Raw genomic sequence first — 24,870 nt, 5'->3', positions numbered from 1 at the left:
GTGAAGTCTGCAGAAGGGATAAATCCTTCAAATTCTTTTGAGAAGGGAAAAAACAACTGAGTGCGGCACTTTAAATGATCGGACAGGGTACAGTTGAACCTGAACACTCAGATGTACAATGATAAAGTGAGGGCCTGTGAGGGCACTTAGGCCCAGGGACTCCTGTCTCTATCCCAGGTCAATGTCAGGGAGAGAGCTGGACATGGATCACTCTTCTGCATGTGTACTGTCTCCTCTGTTAGGCAAGATGTATGTGTGGACTGGATGAAAGCCTTAGTATGATCAAAACTAAACGGCAATGGGTGCAGGATCCTGACGTTTGCCGTGAGACAGGCCAGCAGCTCAGTTTGCACAGAGCCAGAGAGGTGGCTGTGGGGATGGAGGTGCAGCTGCCCCTGTAGTCGTGGGTCGCTGCCTGCTCCCTCACCTGTCTGTGGGCATACTGACCTGGGAAAATGAAGGGTCATCATGACCTCGCTGAGGTGATTTAATTTTCACTCAGCTGCCTCCAATTTTATAGCTAGTCTAGGAAAAAGTCTGGCCTATGGCAAGTTCAGGATTGTACTAAAACTCTCCTGTTCTGTGAATCATATTGGTTTCAAATTGTTCCCACCTAAGAAATGGCTTAAGCACCTGAGGTTTAGTATATGTGAAACTAGGATGAATCCCACAGATTGTCAGTAAAGTATTTTCATCCGTCTCATAAGCATAGCTAATTTAAGCCATTTTTTGTTTTTCTAAATCTGACAAACAGATTTTTCTCTACAGAATATTTTCAGTAGTTTCTAATATTAATTCCTGTTCCTGTTTAAGGACATAAGGTATTAATTTTTCCTTGCTCAAGGCTTAAAACACAGAATCATTTTGAGACAGAAGGGAGGGGGGGGGATCTCACACCTTCACAAGAGAAGCTATCTGCTGTGGTTTGCATGCTGGACATGTTTGCTGTGCTGCCTTCTGCACTGGGATGCTACAAAGCACAATGGAAGCATTTATAAAACTTTTTATTGACTAAAGACTGGACAGTAGCATATGGGAACATCAACAATTGCTAACTGATCATGAAATAAAGAAATTCCAGTATTCTAGTGTTATAAAAAGAAGGGGAAAAAAAAGTCATTCAGAACTTAGTCATATTGGTTCAGCTGTTGTAACCAAAGACTGATAAGATAATAGAGGTCTTTGTGTCTGTTTTCTACTGAAATGCTTTATCTTTATGATGCACTTGGGGCCCTTTGGAGTGGAAAGCTTTTTAAACTGCTGCTGGAGTTAGAACTCAAATTAGATGCTATAGCAATGGCAAGGGGGCTCCTTAGTCAGGCAGCCCTCACAAAGTGACTTTTATCTCCGAAGCCCTTCCATTAGATTGTTACTTTCTTCTGTTTTCCCTGTTTATTTTTGTTGACTTTTGCTGCCCTATTTTGTGGCATTTAAAAGGTGACCCAATCAAAAAAGGGTAAATGCTAAATGCTGGACAGAGCCTGTGAAGTAGAGACATCACAGCCTATCTGATGTGTGCTGCAGACTGCCGTGTTAGACAGAATGGTTTAACCAGGTTATCTCTGGGCAGCTAAGATCAAACACACTTTCTTTTATGTCTAGCATTGTGTTTTTGCTTTCTTTTCAAACAATGTCCATAAAAAAAAAAAAAAAACTAACAGAGGAATTGATTCCTAAAGGCTTTTTTTTTTTAAATGCTGAAATTGCTTAACTTGATTCAAAATCATTTTTGATTGTTGGTTGAATTGCTTTGGTTGATGATACTTTGGAACTGCAGTTATGTGATTTAAAGCCCTTCTTAGTTTCTGGCAAAGTCTGCATTTCTTTCTTGCATTACTGTCTCTTGATTTCATAAAAGTCACACTATGTGTTTATTCTAAAAAACATAACAGGAGTAATCATTTGTGATTTATTAATTTGTATTTCCTGTAAGTATATGGGGCAAAAGTTAGTTTAGATGCAGTGCATAAACAAGGATGATATTTGTCATGCTTTACACTAATCACAGAATTCAAGAGAACCAATAATACTTTGCAGCTGTGTAGAGATTCCATGCAAAGATCTCAAAGCACTTCAGAAGCATTAACTAACCAGGCATAAAAACCTCTGATTGGTAGTGTTTTACTTTGTGTACACGTTGGGAAACTAAGGCAAGCACATTCAAGAACCCACAGTAATTTAGTGTCACAGCTAAGAATCCTACTTCGGCAAGCTTTGGATCACGCCTATAAATTTTTGGCTTATTTATGCCTCCAGTATTTTGTCTTTTATTCACTTGATAGAATATGTGGTTTTATCTTGTTTTCCTTTGCTGAGTGTCAAAGAGATTAGTTTAAATTAGACTATGTAAGTCTAGAAGTCTATTTTTTGTTACTCCAGCTTATTTTTTCCCCTTACTCTGCCTCTATCTCATGACAACTTGCCACAAGGACAGTTCCAAATTTAACATTGAAAAGCCTCTTGTGTTTTTTGACATGCAGGTACATCTATATATAGACTGAATATGTAGTAAGAGGTAACAGAAGTGTTTTAAGGCGGTAAACCAGAGATTAATATAGGAGCTATAGTTATATTATGTATCAATGCTTACAGGATACTAGATTTTTAATCTTTTTTTGCAATGCTTAAAGAAACCTAGGTAGATAAAATGCAAGATGATGTTTATGATTTTTATTAAATGCATTCTATTGCAAGTTATACGATGATCTTTCTATTACATTGTGTACCAAAAATCATGTAGTATTGTGATCAGTTTTAAAAGGTAGGTTTTTGCCACAAGCAAAATTCTTTCTAAATGTAATTTTAGACTACAAGTTGAACTCTTTTTCAGCAGATTTATAGCTACTTCTTATTTTCTCACTCCTGGTTAGATTGACCTATGACCAGAATTTCTCAAAAGTTCTCTTTGATGCCTTAGTTCTGTTCAGTCTGACCATTTTATCTCAATTTGTGCTCAAATCTGTACAAAACTAAAGGGTAAAACAATAAGCACACATGGAAAAATTAAAATATTGCTACAACCAAATTATTTTTCAGTTTACGATTATAAACACAAAGGCAAGAATATATAACCAAAGGACTGTCACAAATAATAACTATTTTTTCTGAACTTTTAATAAGACTGTTATATTTTCATTTTAAAAAGAAGTCCTTAAACACTATTGACTTCCCACCAACACTCAAAATTTTAAATACTGCTGGTAAACGGAGTCAATGGATCAAATTCAGTATATCTGAAGTTACTGAAATAAAGGCCCCTAAGAAAAATGTGTCAATTTTAAAGGTCTTTCCTAACTGAAGACCATTTTGTGATAGAGCCAAAGGTTAATAAAATCAGTAGTGAATGTAGCAATTTTACAGATAAGCTATTCACAACAAGTGTAGTTACTTGAATAAAAAGCTAATTCAGTTCTAAAATGCCACATGCAGTAGCAGTGAATAGCTGCTTTTAGGTGCTTTCTGGAGGAGGATAAAATACAGAATCACAGCACTCTTCCAGCATCCCTGGCTGCCTGTAAATTGCTGTGAATGGGACTGTAGGCTGACAGGCTCTATTAAGACAAACTGCCTTTCTCATCGGAGAGATAAAATAAATCAGGTGTTTAGTCAAATTAAAATACTTCAGATGGAGCAGGCCCTGGGGAGCACTGATCCACCTGACAAATCTGAGAGAAACTCAAGACAGATGTGTTTTGGGGATAAGGAAGACCCCATGGAAAAAAAATGCACTGCTGTCTTTGGAGTAAGAGAATAGGATTATAACAGAGTGCGAGTTGTGATATATAATATTTTATAGAAGCTGGCATATTTACTGTATATTTTTTACTAAGCTTTTTGTTTTATCTGTTTTTATGGCAAATATATTTTACAGATAGCTATATTTTTATTTTATTTATAGGTATTTTTAGTCAGCAGCAGAAGTTTATTTACTGGTAATGAGTTTAGGAATCTCATTGCTTGCTACAGTAAGTGGATGCAAAACAGATGATGATGGCACACAGCTACTGATGACCTCTCTTGGCCCAGCCAGATCAGCTCAATCTGGTCTGCATTCTGAGCAAGTTGTTTTTTATTGGTATTTAAACTGTAAAATAATGGTTGGGATTTTCCACTCTAAAATTAAATTATACCCCCCCCCTCCCCCCGTTCATGAAGAACATTCTGCATCTTATGCTTTTTCTTGTCTTGAGCAGTGTTCAGTTAGGTGTTTTGCAGCTTCATGGAGGTCTCATTATTTTCCAGGAGCACAGTGTACATTTTGTGGTCATCAGTTCTATTCTGTTGTTCGATTACATAGCACAGTACAAATTAAAGAGTAGAGTACTTTAAATGGGGTCATTCATTTCAGATGTGTTTCTCTTGGGGGAAAAAGGAAAGAAAAACAATTACTATGAATTCCTGAATAAGAACTTATGCCTGTTATTGTATAAAACTCAAAAAAAAAAAAAAAAGAAAAAGAAATGACCTTATAAACTTGCTTCAACTATATCAAATGGCTCTAACTAATCATAAAAAATCAATCAAATTTTGTAGCCTTAGCAGGCACTCTTTGTGGTAGTTTTCTACTCGTATTATAAAGCAAGTACAAAGTATACAGAATAATATGGAAATGGAGCAGAAGATTAATATCTGCTTTGGGTGTGTAAAATATTTTATGACTGTAAGATCAGGGGCCTGCATTACAATGCCAAAGCTGCTTGACAGATGTGAAAGTCTCAAGCTGTGGTTTCCCAGGTGGCAGTGGATGGCAATAAGAATCATCTGAGGCAGCAGGTTGCTTCCCATTGGCTTTCTAAAATAGGTGGAGTGGTTGATCTCTTCTAGTCATGATGGGCAAGGGAATTTTTCTTTGGCAGAACAGTGTTTTTCTGTGAAAATGAGTTTTAGTATACAATAGCATATTCAAAAGCACCTAAATGACCTTTGATACATGCTGCAAAATCTTCAAGACTGAACAATAGAGTTTAAGAGGGTTAAGGTAAGTCTATACCAAAGTTGCAGATAATTGAACTGATCTCAACAGTGTGGAGCTCAGTACAAGCTAATGGATCCTGGCAAGGCAGTACCTTCAGTGTAGATATTTTCCTGGCCACATGCTTACTGCCTAAGCTTACTTTCAAAAATCTTTTTTTTTTTTTTTTTATTGCTTTGAAACAGCTTTTTGCACAGAACTCTTTTATTGCTTCAGTCACACATATCACACTAAGGTTTTGCAATAAGTTAGTCTGAATAGTAGAGTGTCCTTCAGGTTTAACTTCATGCATCCATCATACTTCTTGTGACTAAGAAAATTGCTAACCATTTCTAAAACTTCTACTACAACAGAAGTTACTGACTTTTCCTTGTCCGGAGGCCTGTGTCACATGTATACTGAATTAAGATTTGGCATTACAGGGTACTGAAACATTGGTTTGTTGCAGACTCTTTTAAAACTAAGATAGTTATTAGTGGCTAAGATATTGAATATTTTCAGTATTTTATGTTGTTAAATGCAATTAAGAAATGTACAGAGAAACAGGTACCTTTTGTTTCTGGGAGTTTGCTTTGTTTAGAGTGAATGACTTAAGCCATGCAGGTGTTTTTTTTCCATAGAAAGCAATCATAAACAGAGGTTTTCTTGTATGCTGCTTTTGCAAATAAGATTCTGTTTAAGAACAGCATTGGGCCCATCATAGCATGATGTAAGTAGCAGAGCATCTTGGGTTTGTGCCCTGCTTGGCAGGAGTCTGTTTTGTCTTCCCTCTCCTTATGAAACCTGTCAACTTCTTTCTTCTCTTCCCTAGAAGATATCCATCTTACTCCTGGGAAGAAGGTGGAGTCATAATTTTGGTGACAGTTTCTCCATTCCCTCCCAGGTCCTGTTCCTCACAAATTTTCTCCCTCTTCAAAAGTCCTGTGACTTCTTTATCACAATCCTCTATTGTGAGTGAAGGAAAGGAAGGATGTGAATACCGTCTCTTTTGTGCCACTTCTCATATCATTGCGGCAGATTACAGACCTGACTAGTTCTTGATTTGGTTCACTTCTTCTCTAACTCTCAGTTCTCCTGTACAACATAAAATTGCTTCATTTATCCCACTTCCAACTGTAAACCTCTTTCAGATGCTCTTCCAAGATTTCTGAATTGTTATCTTACTGTAATTATATTACCTCTTATAGAGCTGTGGGTCTGAGATGCTACACAAGGAAATGCAGTGTGTGACTCGAATATAGGAGCTGACATTGCCATTTGTGACAGAGTAATATGTTCATACGTAAGATGGGATATTTTTGGATTGATTTGCAAAAGGACCCTGTACTCTCTACTTAGGAGACCCATGCAATTTGCCCATAAACAGACCATTAAGCATCATTAGTGCAAAGAATAAATGTACCGTAGTTTCATATTAATTAAGTGCTCTCTGTAGAGTAAACTTTGAAAGTTAAATGAAAATTTTTAAGCCATTTTCTCAGGTTAGCCATTTCTCTAAGGGACAAGTAGAGCTTATTTTTAATACGCATTCCATAACCAAAGCTTACATTTACCCAAATGACCTACCAGATATATGGCTATTTTAGAGAAATGATCAATAAACTATTAAACTGCTTCTTCCACTGAACAGCATCTTTTAATTTTTTTTTTAGCATTTTTACATACTTGGGGAAAAAACCAACAAAATATATAAAGTGAAGGAAAATTATGTCTAATAAACTGTGAATGTATTTATCACACTGGGCAGATTTAGATGGAAAAGATATAGGGATTTGTACACAGTGCATCGTTAATTACTCCTGTCAGAAGAGAAGAAATACTCTATATCTTTTCTGCTCCAATTTTTGTTATATCCTCCAGTGCTTAGAGCACAGAAAAGCTATGTGCTAGATTCTTTTGGGATTTGTTAGCAAAATATATATTCAAGCTGCCACTTGAAATAAGCATGATTCAGCCATTTTTTTTTGTGAATATTGCTTGGTAACTATTGTCTATCTCATATTTACAGTACATCTTTCCTGCACATTTAGGTACACCAGAAAGCCTGGCAGAAAAAGAGCGACAGCTCTCTACTATGATCACCCAGCTGATCAGCTTACGGGAGCAGCTCCTGGCTGCCCATGATGAACAGAAAAAGCTGGCAGCCTCACAAATTGAAAAACAACGGCAGCAAATGGACCTTGCTCGCCAACAGCAAGAACAGGTGAGGCTCCAAGAAAGAAACCTGTGAAAATGTTTCATGCAGAATGCTTATCGTAAACACTGCTCTGCTTGGTGTTTCCTTTCATCTTTTTTTGATAAAAGAGCTTAAGTATCTTCAGAAATCACATCTTTTTCCAGAAAAAGGAAATATTATAGGACCCTGAGAAAACAAGTGGGTGTGGACATTCAAATAATTCTTTCCTAGAAGAAATGGCATTTGGTAGATTTCACAATTCTTGTTTCTTGCACTGAGATGTGATTTTGGGAGTTACAAATAAACCAGACTATAACCATTATTTAACTCTTTCACTTTTTGACAAGAAAATAATTGAACAAAAAACCTTAAGCATCCTTAAACCTTCCAATATCTTCTACAAGTAAGGTTTGATTTGTTTGTTCATCTTGTGGGTTTTTTTTGTTTGTTTGTTTTTTAAAGATGCAGTTGTCCAAAGAGCTGTCCTTTTCTCAGTGTACAAAAGTGTAACAACAGTGATCCCTTAAACTAGTCCCCTAGGCATTAGATCAGACAGATCCAAATTAATGTGTGGTTTTTAGGAATCTGACATTATTACTAGAATTATCTTTTCAGTTAAATGTATTTTATAGGATATATACAGCAATATATGCTCTGTTGATTTTAATGAGTTGTGACGTCTGGTATTTTATGTGCTTGAGTATTTGCCCACATGTAGGAATATGGACTCATCCCCTAATGGAAAAATAACATAAAGGAACACTGTAAAAAATCAGAAGTTAGAATGTCATTTAGCCATCCAGAGATGACACAGTAATTAACTATTGACACTTGTGAATAAGCTAGCACAAATTAATCTTGACACATTTGCAGACGAGTGATATCTTACAGTGAACACTTTGTAATTATATTTCAAAATGAAAATTAAATGACACTTAAAACTAGGTTGTCATGCTCAATGAAGCGAGCATGTAGCTCAACCGATAGGCAAATAAAATTCAGAATTTGAGCCACATGGTGCTTGTGTACCCTACTTTACTGTGTCAAGCCTATACATCAAGACTATGCTATGGTAATTGCATTGCGGGGTATTGGACACATTTTCTATCACAGTGCTGTTCCATCTAAGAGGAACCATTGACATTAGATGCTTCATGGTATATTCCTGGTTTTCATCAGGAAATGCCTGTTCAAATGGTACTATATTGTACAGACAGCTACAAAAAGCTGTTCACAAACAGTCTGAACTCCAGCAGATCAGTGCCTTTGCACATGTAAACAAAGATCTCATCCTTGCCTTGGCTATAGCTTACTATGTTAAGTAGCAGCCAGGTCACCAACAGCTCCAAACAATTGTGGACATAAGATGCTGTGTATCTGTGAAAAAAGATACAACACTCGGAAAGAATGACCCATGATGTAGCTCCATGCAGTGTCTGATTTCAATGTGAAATTACAAATAATTCCTTTCTGAAGCTGAATATCATGATAATCTTTTTATTACTTCACTGAGATTTTAGCAGCAGGGACAATGTGGACATAAACCTGACAGAGCTTATCTTTAGTGACAAGCACTACACTTCTAAGGTGGAATAGCACAATTGGTGTGTTACTCATTACAAAGAGTAACTCAAGCACTCACACAGGTTTTTAAATATTCTCTGTATCGCAGTTACCATTAGAGTTGCTTTTCCAAGCATAGATGCTACTGCTGACCACTGATCTGACAATAGATGACCTGAGATCCTAGGAGCTGCCCCTAGGTTACCTGGGCACACAGGCAGCTAGCTCTCTTTGAACTACCTTTTTCACGAGCAGACCAGGGCATGCTGCTTCAGTCTTCATTCACCATATTTTTATTGACTTTACTGGGAGATTTATCCAGAAATATTTGAACGCCAGGCTCATAAAGGGAGTTTGATCCCTGTTACAAGCATCAGTGTAGTGGGCTGTGATAGTTGCTTGATTCCTTTCCTGTGTGGCACTTTGCCTTGATCCAGCCCCAGAATCACAGAGACCTCAACTTGTCTCTTTGAGGCCATATGCAAGACTTAAAATATGTATGAATTTTGTGTTGGTCTTCCATACAAAAGTGAATTTTAACTGTAGCAGTGAAAAAAAAATGACAGAGCTATTTCCAGGTGACAAAGAAAGAGATTAAAGAAATGACAGACTTGATCTCTGTGTGTGCACAATTACAAGCTGTTAATATGTAACTGCAGATTCCTTAGGAGTTAATCTGAACAGTTTGCATTAAAACTATGGGATTGTTTATTTCCAAATCAACCTTGCTACGTTTCTGTAATTCTTTTATCATGAAAACATTTTACTTAGCTATCTCTGTTTATACAGAGAGAGTAAGCATGCTCGGAAGATGGTGGGGGAGGAGACCAAGAGGGTTTTTGCCAAAACCAAAACAGTGGATCCAAGTGACCAAGCTACCTTTGTCACCAACTTCTTGCTGTTTTATGTGGTTCCTGCTCTAGATAAATATTTATAGGAGAGGAAATTATACTTAAGAAATGAAGGTAGCAGAAGTGCTGAGGCTGGGGTTTCCAGGAAACACAAATCTTGTCCTTGTTTCAGTCTGCTGCACAGTTGCCCTTTTAAAGCAGAAGTCCAGTTGTTCCCCCAGCTCCCTGCAGCTTCTCCCCTGTAGCTGCAGTCCATGTTACCCATTGCAGGGGCAGCTCTGCGGTCTGAGGGCCGGATCCTATTTCCCTTCTGCTCTTGCATGCTGATTTTGGATGGTTTGTGGGAATTGGGGTGGGGTGGGGTGGGTGTGTCTGGGATAGATTCTCTCTCCTTAGTCTCTTATTGCTCCCTGCCCTGAACAATTGCTTCTCTCCATCTATGTTAGAGAAGTGAAATAGTGAACCTTTACCCTTCAGATCCCTTACTGAATCTACCAAATAAGGGTAAGAATATCTACATATTTCACAGTGTTGTGCTGAGGATGAGTTACTGAGCATCAGGTACTGCTTTTACACAGAATGAGACCCTACTTCCTTGAGCAGTTCCAAGGAAGACTTTGAGATATACAACAGAAGTAATGTGCTGCTCATTGTGAACGAAGTTAGAGAAGCTTGCCCTAGGAGCTTGTACTGAATAGCGAAACATCTATAAATACTAGCTAAGGCTCCAGTTCAGCAAAGCAGGAAAATGTGTGTTTAACCTTAAGCACCTGAGTAATCCCATCCCCATTCAGCAAAGCACTTCATTTTAAGCATGTGTTTCATTCCCATTGTAGCTAACAGTAATGCATCATAGTCAAAGATCACCACAGGCTTAAATGCTTTGTTGAATAGTGATGAGATTATTCACATGCACACAGCTAAACCCATGTTTCTATGCTTTGTAGAGTTGAGGCCTAAGTGCTTAAAACATATATTTCTTACTGGCTAATTGGATTTTTATGTTGCATTTAAATTTAAAATGTTTACATCACATATACCGATACCTCTAACGTATCTTTCATTTAAAAAAAATAAATTATGCTTAATAAAAACATAATAAAGAATAGCTAATAAGATGGTTTTCACTCATAATATTGAAGTTTCAATATTACTGTTTTAATTTAATGGAAATTTTATTTTTAATAGATTGCAAGACAACAGCAACAACTTCTGCAACAACAGCACAAAATCAATCTACTGCAGCAGCAAATTCAGGTCAGTGTGTTTTATTGCTCTCTCCTGATTATACTTAAATTCCATTTATGGAGAGGGAAGGATCTAAAATAAAGCAGCCACATGCTTTACTAACAAGCTTCAGTAAAGATGCTCTTTATGGAGGGTCTTCGTGTCTTTGAAAATTATTGTCAAACATCTTTTTGGTGGAAAGAGCTTTTCTTTAATAAGCAGAGTTTTCTTCTGAAAGTTATGAACTGTTTCTTAAATCTTGTAATTTAATTCTGAAATCTGCAATCACTTTGACTTGTGTGAATAATTTTTTATAGAATTCCTTATTCTACTAAGGCAAAATTGGCTTTATAAGAAGGTTAGAAGAATGTTTTCCATTTCATTAGCTAAAGCAAGCAGCTATACAATAGGATAATAGACATTGAGACAGTACTAAGTCCCTGAGATCAGTCTGCTCATGTACAAAGACCCACAGGTATGTGTGTCCCATGTGCCTTTGGAGTAACTGTACCTTTGTGGATCTGGGAGTGTTCTGGAGGTATTCAGTTATCTGTACTTGTACTCAGAACCTGGTTGAACTTTGTGCTAATAGATGTGGGTAGGGAGTCACATGTAGGTAGGGGCATTGTTGACGTGACTGTATTACCTTCTCTGCTTCCCACTTTGTTTGAAAGCATTTCCATGGGCCTGTTCTTCGATTTAAATATTTTGGTTTGGTCTGACAGATGATTGTGCTGCCAATCATTTCTTTTAAGCTTGGACTATCAGTTTTTTTCCTTAATCAGCTGATTGCCATGTTACTAGATGCCAAAACTAGTTTTTCCTTCCCTCATCCCAAAAGAATGCTTGTAAATGCTTTTGCAAATATTGTAATTCAGTTTCAGTTACACTTTAAGGAGTTTAATTAATATATATAAATGTGTTGATACCTGGGATGAGAGAGACAATTGAATTTTAAAGCACCATTATTGTCATTGCCTATTGGAAGGCTGCATGTTCATGTTAGGTGTACATAAAGGATGGAAGAGACGTAAGAATAGTGAAAGGAAACAATGCACCATTTTCTCTAAGTGTTATTTGCAAGTCTATCTTCAAAAAACAAAGAATCATGTAAAAAAATCTTTATTTGGCAAAAAAAACTAAGCATGAAACAGAGCTGAATCTGCTAAACGGAACAGTTATTTGCATGAGAAATTTCTAATTTTTTAAATTCCTTTAAAAATTAAGACACAGAAAGAGGAATCATGACCAGGTAATTTTTGTTCATATTTGGAGAATGTAGCTATGTTTTACTGGGAAGTATCCTGCTCTATAGTAAAAAGTTTAAAGGTACTTTATGTTTCAGCTCACTCAGTACTTTCCAGTAGCTTTACCCTTCCACTGACTCTGGGGAAAAGCGGTTTTAGAACAGGTTGCAGGTTCATTTTAGAATAGGTTGCAGGTTCATTTTCTTGTTCTTTCACAGTTTTCCTCTTACATAGTGCTGAAGCCTCCACAAGTTTTCTTTCACATCCTTTCCTAAACATATGTACAAAGGAGTGTTTTAATGATTGTTCTGTTCGTATGAGCTAAATTATTTCTTGCTGATCCTTCCCTATATTTGTTTCAAAATTCTTGCCAGTATAAGCTACTCTTATTCCATAGTTCCTCACTAGTTTGGCCTCTTTATTTATCCTTATATTTACATAAATCTTATCAGGGTATTCGAGGCAATGAGGACTGTTTCCTCTCCCAGCTTGTTAGCCAGATTGGTAGTGGGTATCTCATTGCCCAAGGAACATTGTTGACTCGAGTATGAAGCACTAGACCTGTTGGGCAGATGCAATCTCATACATACATTGATCTTATGAGGAGATTACTAAAAGAAGTTTGTTAGGAGATTGTTTCCTAGGCTGAACACCAGCTTACATAGTCCATTTGCTTGTAAGCCAAGTGGTTCTTCTTTGTTTATTTGTTCTTTCTTAATTCTGTGGCAGGTTTGCTAGCCAGGGGTTGCTCGGGAAAGAAGTTAGTTCCTAAGTCACCTCTGCAGTTCTTAATAGGTTTGTTGCTATTGAATTGATTACGAGTGTTGGAGTTTGTTGAGACCTGTAGCTCACTAAGGACTGCAGGTGGGCTTGAGGTAAACAAGGAGGCAGGCGAAAGATGCAGTCCTGTGCAGGTTCTCCCAGGTCCCCTCCCAGCATCTTCCTAGGAAACCTCAGTACCGATACTGAAGTTGTGCTGGTGACTCTGCGTGGAATTCATCATATCAAAAGTAGATAACTGCAGTGTAGATTCTGTCTCAGTTAATTATCCAGACTGTTTTTATAGTGAACAGAGAGAAGCAGAGTGAATAGTTTTAGAATGCAATTCATCTTGTCCTAAAGTAGACATTTAAAATATGTCAGATGAATTGTTCCCTAAAATGGCTGTTTCTCTCCATTAACTATAAAGGATATGGATGCCGATGCCTATAGTGTAGAGATCTGAAGTGAGATGAGGTGAATCACGCTCTCCGTGGCTTGAGGGGAAAAAATAATTTTCTAATAAACATTTACATTCTCAGTTTAGTTTTTTGGGCTTGGTAGAATTCAGAACTGCGTCCCCAAAAACTTACTTGATTTTATTCAGAAGGTGAATTTGTTTGAAGACATTCTTGAGCAACCCTTTTCAGGAAACAGTGATTACTTATATAAAATGGTGTGGATTCTTATCTATACTTTGTATGCATGGAAAAACAATAGTACTCTTCCCTGACACTGCCCTTTTGAAGAGATCACAAAATATAAGTAGCACAGGTGCCAGTTCCATCTGGGCATGGGCCTATTCATGGCACAGCTCCTTGAAATAAGTACAGTATGTTCTCTAGGATGCAGGAGTGGGGCATTGCTGATGCAATGTTTTCATCACATGAGACACATAGTGTACCACTGTCATCTTCTGAGGTACAGTGTTAATTCTTAAACAATAATTTATGTGAATAAGTGCATCCAGTTTATTTAACCATTTAAACAATTAGAAATGACTTTAGATGGGGCTTACAAGATTTCTGTCAACCACATATAACAGTGTAAATAATCCATATTAAATAAAACACATCTTTCCCTGGATACCTACTGGGTTAATTTACTGAGAATTTTCATTATTTGGTATTTATTATTTACACTGTGTTGTATATTATTTGTTTATTTAATCATTTTAACACCTTATTTCATTTACTTTTTGTTTTGTTTTGTTTTTAAGACCATTTACTGAAGCACCTTACTCCACACTTCTTATAGCTCCAAAATTTTGTCAACAATCTATGAGCGAAGAGAACATTAGCTAGACTTAGCATATGAAAACAACATAAGTATTTCAAGAGTACTGAGGTCATTAAATGTTCTGCATAATCATCTCATGTTTTCTAAGTGAAGCTAATGTTACTTTCAGGGTGTGCATGTTGGGGACAGCAGTTTTGTCTGTTGGCTAAAGGGAATGGGAATCTGGAGTTGTTCTCAGTTCTGTCTCTGATTATTTGAAATTTGGCAAATTGTTTCCTGTCCTTCAATTCAAATGTAACGTTTTGAGAATCTTAAATGAAAAATTTCAAATAAATGCAGTGTATTATTACTTTTCAGCTCATATGTTCATAATGTTCATAAACACTCTCCTACAGAGGTGTCTGTAGAGATGGGAGGAAAGCTAGTATGCCAAATTAAGTTCATTCTGCAAAGCTGTGCAGAGAAATCCTTGCTTTTAGTGGAAATAAAGTTGAGAAAATACTGTAGGGCAAGTAAAAGCTCACAGATCAGTCTGCAGGTTGATTCGGATTTTTTAAAAGAAATTTCTTTTTTGTTTAATAAAAAGTATCCCTTCTTAACGTAGAAGGGACAAAATGAGACTATCTTAAGGACATCTCTTAGCCTGTGCTGTGAAAGTGAAAACCTCTAGTGATACGGGAAAAAGCTGTTTAAAGGAGGAATTTGGTGGTACATCATGAAGATAAGACTACATTGGAAGAATGGAAAGCTTGCATCTCTAGGATGGTTCCAACCCTGAGAACTGCTTGAGCCTCTGAAATCCCTGTGAATTCAGTGCCTCATTGCCAGAATTCAGTCCTTTCAGGACTATGCTTGGGGACTGCTTCTGACCCCGCCATGTCCAGATGAGGAAGGGGTGGATTTCACTAATGCTTGGAGCATGTTGCTCCAGGGTTTCCCTCCAGGGCATGGGATGGGGTGGGATGGATTTAAGGGATGAAAGTTTGAGGGCTTTCCTCCTCTGGTGGGCAGGCTTTGTTAGGGCGAGTCCTAAGTTGTGCCTGAAATCTTTAAAAGGGACACTGGTTGTTGAGCTTTTCTGCAAAAACTTACAATGGGTATTACAGTGACAGCTGATCCAAACTGCTTTCATCTATTTCCATTCACCTTATTCTTCTGTACTATCCTCAATGCCATTGCAGAGCATTTTGTTTTCTGTTTGAATCGCTATGATTTCCATTGCATAGAAAAACTGGCTTCCTCTGCTCTCATAAGTATTCTGTTTTAATTCAGCCACTAGAAATTATTCCTAATAGTAATTTTTTTCTAGTTTTAATCTATACATTCATGCTGTTGTAGTTTCATATTAATGTTCTTGCATTTTCTGTTTCAGTCAAAAAGGGTGAACATGATTACTATGATAGTAAACAAACAAAAGAATAGTAACATAAAAATTACAACTATTTAAACTGTCCTTGAATAGGAATCATTTGAATCATACTTAAAACTTAAGAGGCTGAACCAATGAGTCTCTCTTCTTATCCATGATTAACTACTGACAATTCTGGTACCTGGTGAGCTGAATAAGGACTATCTCTTTATGTGAAGTACATGTCTAAAGATCAGGAATAATTACATTCCACATTAGCCTTCATGGCCTCCCTGACCTGGTTAATTAATTTTTTGCTAGGATAATAATAGTAGAAATAGATTTAAAGATATGCTTTATCATTAAGTATGTAACTGACCTCCAATTTCAAGAGCTGAACCTTTCATTTATTGCCTTTTGGAGACAGGTTAAAGCTCCTTGCAGTGAGCTTGCTGAAAATGCACAAGCTGGAATCTAGTTATTGTCAGTTCAGTTACGCTCTCTGAGGTTGCCTCTCTTTGTAAACTGTATTTAGCATTGACAAGCAAAAAGCAATTGCAATGCTACTATTCTGGCACTAGGGAATATTCTCCCCATCTTTTTTTTTTTTTTTTTTTTTTTTTTATTGATCATGAAACTGATCCCCTTCCAGCAAGCTCTGAACAGGACCAAATAAAGCCATTGAAAGCAATTTGATACTTCTATTGGCAGAGTACGCAGATCAGATACTCCCTTGAAAGAGAGCGAGAGTTATAAACAAAGCTTAGAAGTCTAGGAATAGCCCCCAGCTTCAGCAAACCCTTAAAATATTTTGTAATTGTATCTTCAATCACGAATTAGCCAGGAAAAACAGACCTTTTTTGCCTTTATATTTCACTGCTGTATGCTGTTTTTAATTGCCCACAGGCACACTGTTGTGATCTTCTTTGGAAGTTTAAAACCAGGATAAAAATGCAAATCTAATCATTTCTTTTATCTAATCTAATTAACTTTTACAAGTAATGATAGATGCACTGTAGCCTGCATCAAACATTTTAATAGTGATATTTCTGGATTAAAGTATAGGTAAAACTACCGTAATTTATAAGCAGTCAAGATTATGGCAGTAGAAAATGTAAATTATTGTGGTGGCTTAATAAACTATAGCTGCAGTTTATTAATTTACAGTAGAAAGGATACATTTCCCTTAAATTCCAGTTTGCTTATGAATTAGTTCCCTGCTGTCATTAGTATCTTTTTTCTCTTTTTTCTTTTTTTTCTAAACAGTTCAATGTTAAAAAAATCTATATCTAACTCCCTTCTGCAATGCAGTTGTGTGCACATGGAAGAGAGAAATGCTGTTATGTGCCTATAACTTGTAGCTGGCTGCTAAATCATTGATTCAAATTTATGGGCCTCTGCTGTAGGCGTGGCATCACAGCTTCTGTCCAGCTCATAACTTCCTTAGCAAAAACGGAAAGTGATCCAATGGAGGACAGACAAATATGCTAAACATCAAAGTCAAATGTTTCATATTTTATTTATTATTACATAGTGGCTTATTAATGAGTTCTAAAGTCCTTATTTGATTAATTACCCAAGCAAAAGGTCTAGTACAGGCTAGCTTTTTCCAACAAAAGCCATCTTTGTGGCTGGCTGGCTTGGAATTTTCTCTGTTAGCTGTGTGGGAAGAGAAGCAATGTGGGATCCTTACCTTCTCCCAGCAGTCTACCCTTTAATAAATATTCCAGCGATGCTCCCTATCCTTTATTCAGCCTCTTCCATACTAAAAATGCTTTGGCATGACAGCATGGTGGTGGCCTAAGCAAAAAGACACACTGTGCTAAAGGTTCACCCCTCCTGTGCTACTCCTAAGCTTCTGGTCTTGTACCTTGGTCCCCCATTTGCAAGGATCCTGCTAGTTGCTCTGCCCCTGAGGCCCTCAGCCTCTGGAAACAAGATTTATCCTAGCAAAGCAGAAAGTAGTTCTGGATTTGACTCTTAACACAATCCTTAAAACTGTATGCAGTCTTGAGGTGGGGGAGTGGGTTTTTAAAAAATTTTACTGTGACCTTCTAAGAGTAAAATCAGTTTTCTTGCAGTTTTCTAATTCACTATATGTTTTTTTTTCTCTTTTAAATAGCTTTATTTCTCCTACCCAAGTCTAAACAAATTGTATTTAATGCAAAAATTAAGCCTTGTGTATCTCTTTCATATGACTTCTCTAATTATAGAGCAGTAAATGGTAGAATAGCATATGTTAGCAACATGAGCAGCAGTCTATGAAATGAGCTACAAGTTAATAAAATGATCTTGTGGTGGTGTTGGCCAAATGTTAGCACACATGTTTCGGAAAGTGATATTTCAACAGACTTGAAGAATAGGACTTTGGCACACGGGTGCCGAACATGATCTGATGTGTGGAAATTAGTTAAACCAAAGTAAATGTCATTGTTTCTCAGGCTCATGTTGGTGCAGAAAATGATAGTAGCTGCCCTCCCACTTTCCCTCTCCCACGTCTGTTTTAAAATTGGAAATGAAGGCGCAGGCATCCATACTCCCCAGTTCAAGTACTGTTGCTGTGTTCGCTCTGGGCATGCTGCATTGCAATCTCACCAGTGGCTTCAGGACTTGTTCTCACCCATGCCTCTGTCAAAGCCGGGGGTAAAATCTCATTGATTCTATTGAGCCCAAACACTTGTTCTACAGCCTTTGCTTACAGAAGGGCCTCAGATTTGAGCCCTGTTAATTAAGGGGCAGATTATAACCAGCTCCTGAATAGCAGCAGAGGATCAAGCAAATATTTGCTACCCACCTGTACTGCTGCCCAGGGGTCACTCTCAGCTGGTGGTCTGCCCGTTCTAACCAAGTGTGGACCGAGATGCTGTGGCAGCCTTGGTGCTTGCTGATCAGACACCCTGGTCTAGCTCCCAAAGAGCTTAACAAAAATTACGCCCCTTGGAACCTCCCCGGTGCTATTTCTCTGGTAGTACAGGTCTGCATCACCCGCTCTGTCCGTCTGCATAATGTAATATTTGCAATATTGCAATATTTGGAATAATGCAATAATAATGCAGTATATGCTCCAGGACAGAAAACCAGTTTCCTTCCTAAGTGGCATGTGCAGAAACTAAAACGGATAACTGGGAGCAGAAATTGAGCCAACTGGCAGCCTACCAACAGGGCTGATCCTGTGAAGTCTTATTTGCTTGAGTAATACTTGCATAGCCAGTATTTGATGACTTGTATATCTACGTGTTGCTCACATAAGTCGGCTTTGCAGAACTGAGCACCTCGTATGAGGAAGGACTTTACAATATTAGTATTGTGGTTGGAATATCAAAGATATAAATAAGGCAGTGGTTTTAGGGGATGTAATTTCTTTTATTAGACAAATAGATGTTGGTGGAAAAAACAGGCAACCTTTTGGGCACACCAGCTCTTTTTCAGGTCTTACATCAGTGTTACATTGAAACATATCCCAGGACTGACAGAAACTGCTTAAGATATTGGCCTTTCATTTCTAATTAGTTACTTTTTCAGTGATGATTTTTGTGATTGACAGCCATGTGATGGTCAAGAAGGGAAACAATCAGGATTTGCATTACTTTTTAAAAACGAACAAACAAAAAACACACTATTTGACACACTCATCAGGAGATAGTGAATAAAGAAAATAGTTGATGAATGTTAGTATTGAAATGACTTGATTTATGCAGATATTCAGATATACCGGCAAGACTGGAATGTGATGATATCAGAGGTCAAAATTTCTGTCTGCAGAAGCAGGTATTTGGAGGAAAATGATGAAGTACAGCCCTACATAAAAAGGCAAAAAGCATTTAGCAAATAAATCATAGAATCGTTAAGGTTTGGAAAGACCCTTAAGATCGAGTCCAACCATTAACCTAGCACTGCCAAGTCCACCACTAAACCATGTCCTCGAGCACCACGTCTACCCGTCTTTTAAATACCTCCAGGGATGGAGACTCAACCACTTCCCTGGGCAGCCTGTTCCAATGCCTGACTACCCTTTTGGTGAAGAAGTTTTTCCTAATATCCAACCTAAACCTCCCCTGGCGCAGCTTGAGGCTGTTTCTTCTTGTCCGGTCGCTTGTTACTAGGGAGAAGAGACCAACCCCCACCTCACTACAGCCTCCTTTCAGGTAGTTGTAGAGAGCAATAAGGTCTCCCCTCAGCCTCCTCTTCTCCAGACTAAACAACCCCAGCTCCCTCAGCCGCTCCACGCAAGACGTGCTCTAGGCCCTTCACCAACTTCGTTGCCCTTCTTTGGAAATTGTAAAGTACTTTTTGAAATCTCACAGTAAAATCTTAAATTTACCAGATGGACTAAATCCCGATCTAAAGAATCAAAGTATGTTTTAGTTGTAATTGTGGGAATGCTCCAGAATGCAAGTGTATTACTTAATCAATCTGAGCATAAAAACTTATTTTAAATATATTTAATGTCATGACAGCAAGGAAGAAGTAAATGCATTGCTCTCTGAATGCATTCAGGAATTATGAATTCACATAAAGAAAGTAGTAGCATGTGCACACCAGTAAATGAGCAAACCAGATGCTGTTTAACATTTGGTATACATTTGATGGCATATATGTAAAAGTAAAGTGAATTAATATTTCTAATATTCATTGTCTTATGCAACCAGCTAATCCAGATACTCGCAAAAATGTCAAAGCATAGCTCTTAAGGAAAGGTGAATGGCCTTGCCTGGAATTTACCTATCTAATTTTAAAGTTGTCGTTAAAGTAAGGAAAAGCTGGTTTATGACTGCAGTTTACACCCTATCTCCTTTTGTCTGTTACATTAGAACCCTCTCTCTCCCCAGAATTAGATAATGTAGTGGCTTGTGTTGTATGCAAAAGTTTTGCTTGTTTGAAAGAACTAGTCTTTTATATAAATCTTGTATATATCTTCTTCAGCAAGTTGGGCATTTGCACAGCTTGGGTAAATTATGTCTATATTGAGAATCTAAGAAGTTACACAGTGTGCATTCCATGCTTGAGGGATGGGAAATAAAAATTGATATACTGTGCGGCACATGATATAACACAGTGAAATATCTTTTAAATTCCAGAGGGATGCACTGACATCACCACACTTAATTCACATGCAGTAACTCCCACAAAATGTTATTAATTTTAAATTGAAATTTGTAATCATTCAATAAAAAGAAAATAAATGATGTAAACAGCATACAATGGTGCATTATGAAATACTGAATTCATCTTATTCACCCACCCAAAATGACAGTATGTTAAGAAAACATTAAGGTTGTAACACCAAATAATAAAAGCAAAGAAATTCACAGTTGATGGTGAAGTGTGAAATCCATCTTGAGACACATCACTGCCCCACAGTACGGAAGGGCACTTCTGAGTTAGGGAACTTTATTTTAAAGTAACGTATTAGTCATTTTTATTCTGTAAATGAGAGACTAACCAGTTGGAGGAACATATAGTCAGTTTAAACTCTAGATCAGGTAGATAAATGAGTAGTGTGGGTACTTGCTACAGGTAACAAAATAAAGTTGATAGTGTAATGTATACCTAATAGCCTAAGCACAGACTGAGATTCCTTATTTGACAAAGCAATTTATAAAATATAAATATAGAAACAAACTTTTCTCAGAGGAGGAGGCATGGCACTTGTTTTTTGCTCTGACAATGAGTGATCTGTATGAAGAACTCTACTATCACATTTCTAGCTTTGCCTTTTCCATCTCATTGAATTTTATTGGTGATATATTTTCAGGATACTCATCTCTGTAACTGCATATCTGAGTGTCTCATAACCTGAAGTGTATTATCCTCACAACACTCTTTTGAGGCAGAATAAAAAGCATATAGATATTTGGGGGCATCTAATTTTAGATATCTAATTTGGGTGACTGAATTAGGACTTTTGACTCCATATATAAAGCAGTCCAGGTGCTGTGAATTACCTTCTGTTGATTAGACAACAAGGTTCCTAATTTAAGCACCTAAGTTAAATTTCCTAAGTGACTTGATCCAGTTCTTATATGAAATTTGACAGATGTGAAATCTGTGGTTTCAGAATCCATAGGGTGGTTCTCTAACATCTTGATCATCTTTTCTATCGTGACTTTCTGTCAGCTTATCACTTGCCTTAATGTACTCTGATGGAGCTTTTAGTCAGAGTTGAATCCACTTCAGAAATATTTGTTCGTTCCTCTCGCCCACTATCCTGCCTCAATAAAAACCATTTCAGCTAGCTTGAGTCTCCCATGTGGTTGAGCTGCTGACCAGAAGTATAGCCACTGTCATACAGGAAGAGGCAAGTGGAGAGACTACTCTCACTGAAGAAGTCTGTAGTTTCCCAAATCCATGTATTTTCCCTGCAGATATGGAACAACTTCCATGGCTGTGAAACATCCTTTGAACAGTGGCTTATTGTGGCAACAAAATAATTTTTTGTTCGAAAAATGCCTAGATTTCTTGTGGTGCCTTGCGCGTTTTGTGGGGCATTCAAAAGACGTACTTGAAACGGCCATTAAATAATGTTTTTTATTTAATCAAAATGGCTGCTTCTAAATGGAAGTCTTGCATGCCACATTTTAGGCCAGAATATATTTTTACGGCCAAGTTATAAACCTCTGAAAAAGGGGGCTTATAATGGAAAGGTTGACACAACATTAATTTTAGTGTTGTAAACGCAATGGTATAATTTTGGAAAAAAGCCTTTATAGCTCTGCTAAGATATTAATTGCAGGAAATTACAGCATATCCTATTAAAGTATTATGTCAGTGGCATACATAGCATATAACACCTTTGCATATTCTTCCTTGTTTTCACGGCAACGTTTTGCATTTTGATCTGTAAAGAGTAGGTGGATAAAGTGGCTCAGAGTTTCTGATCATTTTTTGCTCAAAGGGAAAAAAACAGCCTGGGTAATGCTTGCTTATGGTCTACTCTAGAAACAGATCTTCTGTTAACCAGGTAAATCCAATATGGGTATTGAGGAATGAACCGAATCGTGCTGAAATTAAAGTCTTTCCTTTGTTTTGTGACTTTTGCACCAGGGATTTGAATTTGGACCCAATCCTTACTCACACAAATTAGGTTCAGTCAGATTCTTTCCAGAATGACAACTACTTTTATGACAAACTTATTTTTGCTGATAAGGGCTTACTTTTCATTTACTTATACTTACAGAATCATTCCTAACTGTTACAACTGCATAGCAGACCCAGTCTTTTAACCTTTTTGATTTCTGTTCAGTTAATTATTCAGAAATGCAGTTTATGTATATATGGTGGAGGAGAAGCTGTAGATCCCTATTCAGTTGAACAATGCAGGTATGTGCATTGCATTGTACAGTTTTTTATTCCTAAGAAACACGTTATTTATTGCATTTCTCCCACTTTTAGGATTGCAGGGGCGTGGTATAATGGCATCATGGTTTCTTTACAGGAATTTGTTCTTATAACGTAATTATTTGTTAATATCTTAGTTTTAATATACGCTGAATTGTAGCCTTTGGGTATAGTCTAAGGTTGGACTTTATTCATCTGTGGTTGCTATTTTTAACTAGGATGAACTACTATTACAATAGTTTCTTCTGACTGTTGGATCTATCAGGACAAGGGGCCACGTCTTCGTATTTGCAAAGCACCTCATATTGATGTCATGATCCTGCCAGGCACTTTTTATTACTACATTGACACAAATTTGCAGTGAAAAATATCAATAACAACAACATGCAGGGTTTTTTTTTAATATATAAGTGTGACCTGGAGTCTTGATATCTTATCTCTTTTCCCCTCTGACGACAGTGGAGCATGCACAATTCTCTACACAAAAAAAGTCATGACTTTACAATAGATGAGTTTTTAACAAGACGGGAGAAAAGACCTTCTCAAAGACCCCACTGATATGCAAGTGCATTGGACTGTTGATGTCTCCCATTAATTGCAAGGCTTTAGCATATAACCATTAACTATATCTGGTTTTACTTATCAAATCCAGAACTGCTTTCTCTCTGCCTGCTGAGCAGGGAAAACTCCATGCTGTACCAGTTTCTTTTTATTTGGGGCTCCCAGTATCATCAGGATTAAAGCTGTCAGAACAGTCAGCCCTCCTTATTTTGTGGTTTTAAATACAAAGCGTAATATTGTTGCTTGAGAAATGGCATGCTTTCAATGTGTTAAAAATTGCCGAGTGGACAAAACAAAAAAAGATCCCTGTTAATAGCAGGCATTGAAATATTGCTTTCACCATTTCAGGGAAAGAAGATACAACTCTGCACTTTAATTTGTTTTTATTCTACACCACTAACATGTCTTCATTGGCTTAATCATACACTCAAGTATAAGGACAAACTCATGCTCAACTTAGTGAGAGTTTTGCTTCATTGAATGCGGTGCAGGGTGCCATTTCCTCAGCTGGTGTTGTTCGTGTTCTCTCCACTTATGTCAGTCTAACACTAGAAGTGCAGAATTAGGCCCTCTTTTTAAAAACAAAAAGAGCTCACGTGGAAATGACAGGATTTCATTTTGCCTTTTTTTATTCACTGTAAAATACTCCTCTGCTCTGTATGTGCACTTGTATTTGGGGATAATTGTGCCCACACACCATTGAGTGCTCAGAGGTAGCTTATATATTGTGTATGAATGTTTTTGTCTTGCATAAGTTTACTTCAGTTATCACTTTGTGTGATTAATATTTTTATTTTACTCATCAGAGTCCTTTTTCTTTTGTTTTATCCAGGGTAGTATAGATGCATCTTTGTGGTAACACTTTGTAAAGAACAAAACTAAAATTATTTCCTCATTATATTACTTTCCTGTTTGGTTTGTTTTAATTGAGAAAAGATTCTCTTCCTAGGCAAGGCTACGCATCTGTCATTTTATTTACCCTGTTGTTTTACTATCAGTTGAAATATGCATATATTTCAGATGTAACTTTAGGAGGAACAGAATATACTAGCAATTTATACAATAGACACTGATGATTATTGGCCATTAAAAAGTAATAAAACATTTCCTGTGTGAAATAGATGTAGCATCAAATGTCTTTATTTCTGACAGTAAATGTTTCAGGTTTACTTCACAGACATTAATGTTATTACATAAAAGTAAAAACCTGGCTACACTCTAGCAAACATAGGTCACCTCTTAATAAATGAATGGAGTTGCAGGCAAAAGAAAAAAATACTTTGAAGAAAGTCCCAGGCTCATGTGTATATTAACCAGAGCAGATGAAATGATTTATTGGGTTTTATACACAATCTGTAAAGGGTAAGCATTGCTAACAGAATGAGTGGCAGCCTCAGGGAGCTGAGTAGCCCCCAGGGACCAGCCTTTGTTCCTCTGGACTTGACAGGCATGTGTCCCTGTTAAATGAGGGCTTAATTTCTCTCATATGTGCACAATTTCCAAGCTCAACAAAGGCAGCCAGGACTGGAGCTATTTAAAAGAGCCAGATCAGGAGGAAGCATTCCTGGAGAAAGGGGATGCTAAGGGGC

The 24,870-nt window shown here is 37.2% G+C and overlaps 1 protein-coding gene across 21 annotated transcripts in view; it reads left to right on the top strand.

Annotated features, from left to right (window-relative positions):
• Positions 1–24,870, top strand: part of SOX6 (SRY-box transcription factor 6) — a 378,804-nt gene that overhangs the window by 220,522 nt on the left and 133,412 nt on the right. For all 21 annotated transcript variants that reach the window (XM_087745623.1, XM_087745624.1, XM_087745627.1 and 18 more), the window contains 2 exons: positions 7,003–7,175; positions 10,751–10,819. In XM_087745623.1, coding sequence (XP_087601749.1) covers positions 7,003–7,175; positions 10,751–10,819 — 242 coding nt within the window. The remainder of the gene's footprint in view (positions 1–7,002; positions 7,176–10,750; positions 10,820–24,870) is intronic.

The sequence above is a fragment of the Nipponia nippon genome, unplaced genomic scaffold, assembly GCF_047370975.1.
Source record: "Nipponia nippon isolate SJK-2023a ecotype South Korea unplaced genomic scaffold, ASM4737097v1 scaffold_10, whole genome shotgun sequence".
NCBI classification, from domain to species: domain Eukaryota; kingdom Metazoa; phylum Chordata; class Aves; order Pelecaniformes; family Threskiornithidae; genus Nipponia; species Nipponia nippon.
The sequence above is the reverse complement of the archived record's forward strand: the minus strand, read 5'-3'. Positions and strand labels throughout refer to the sequence as shown.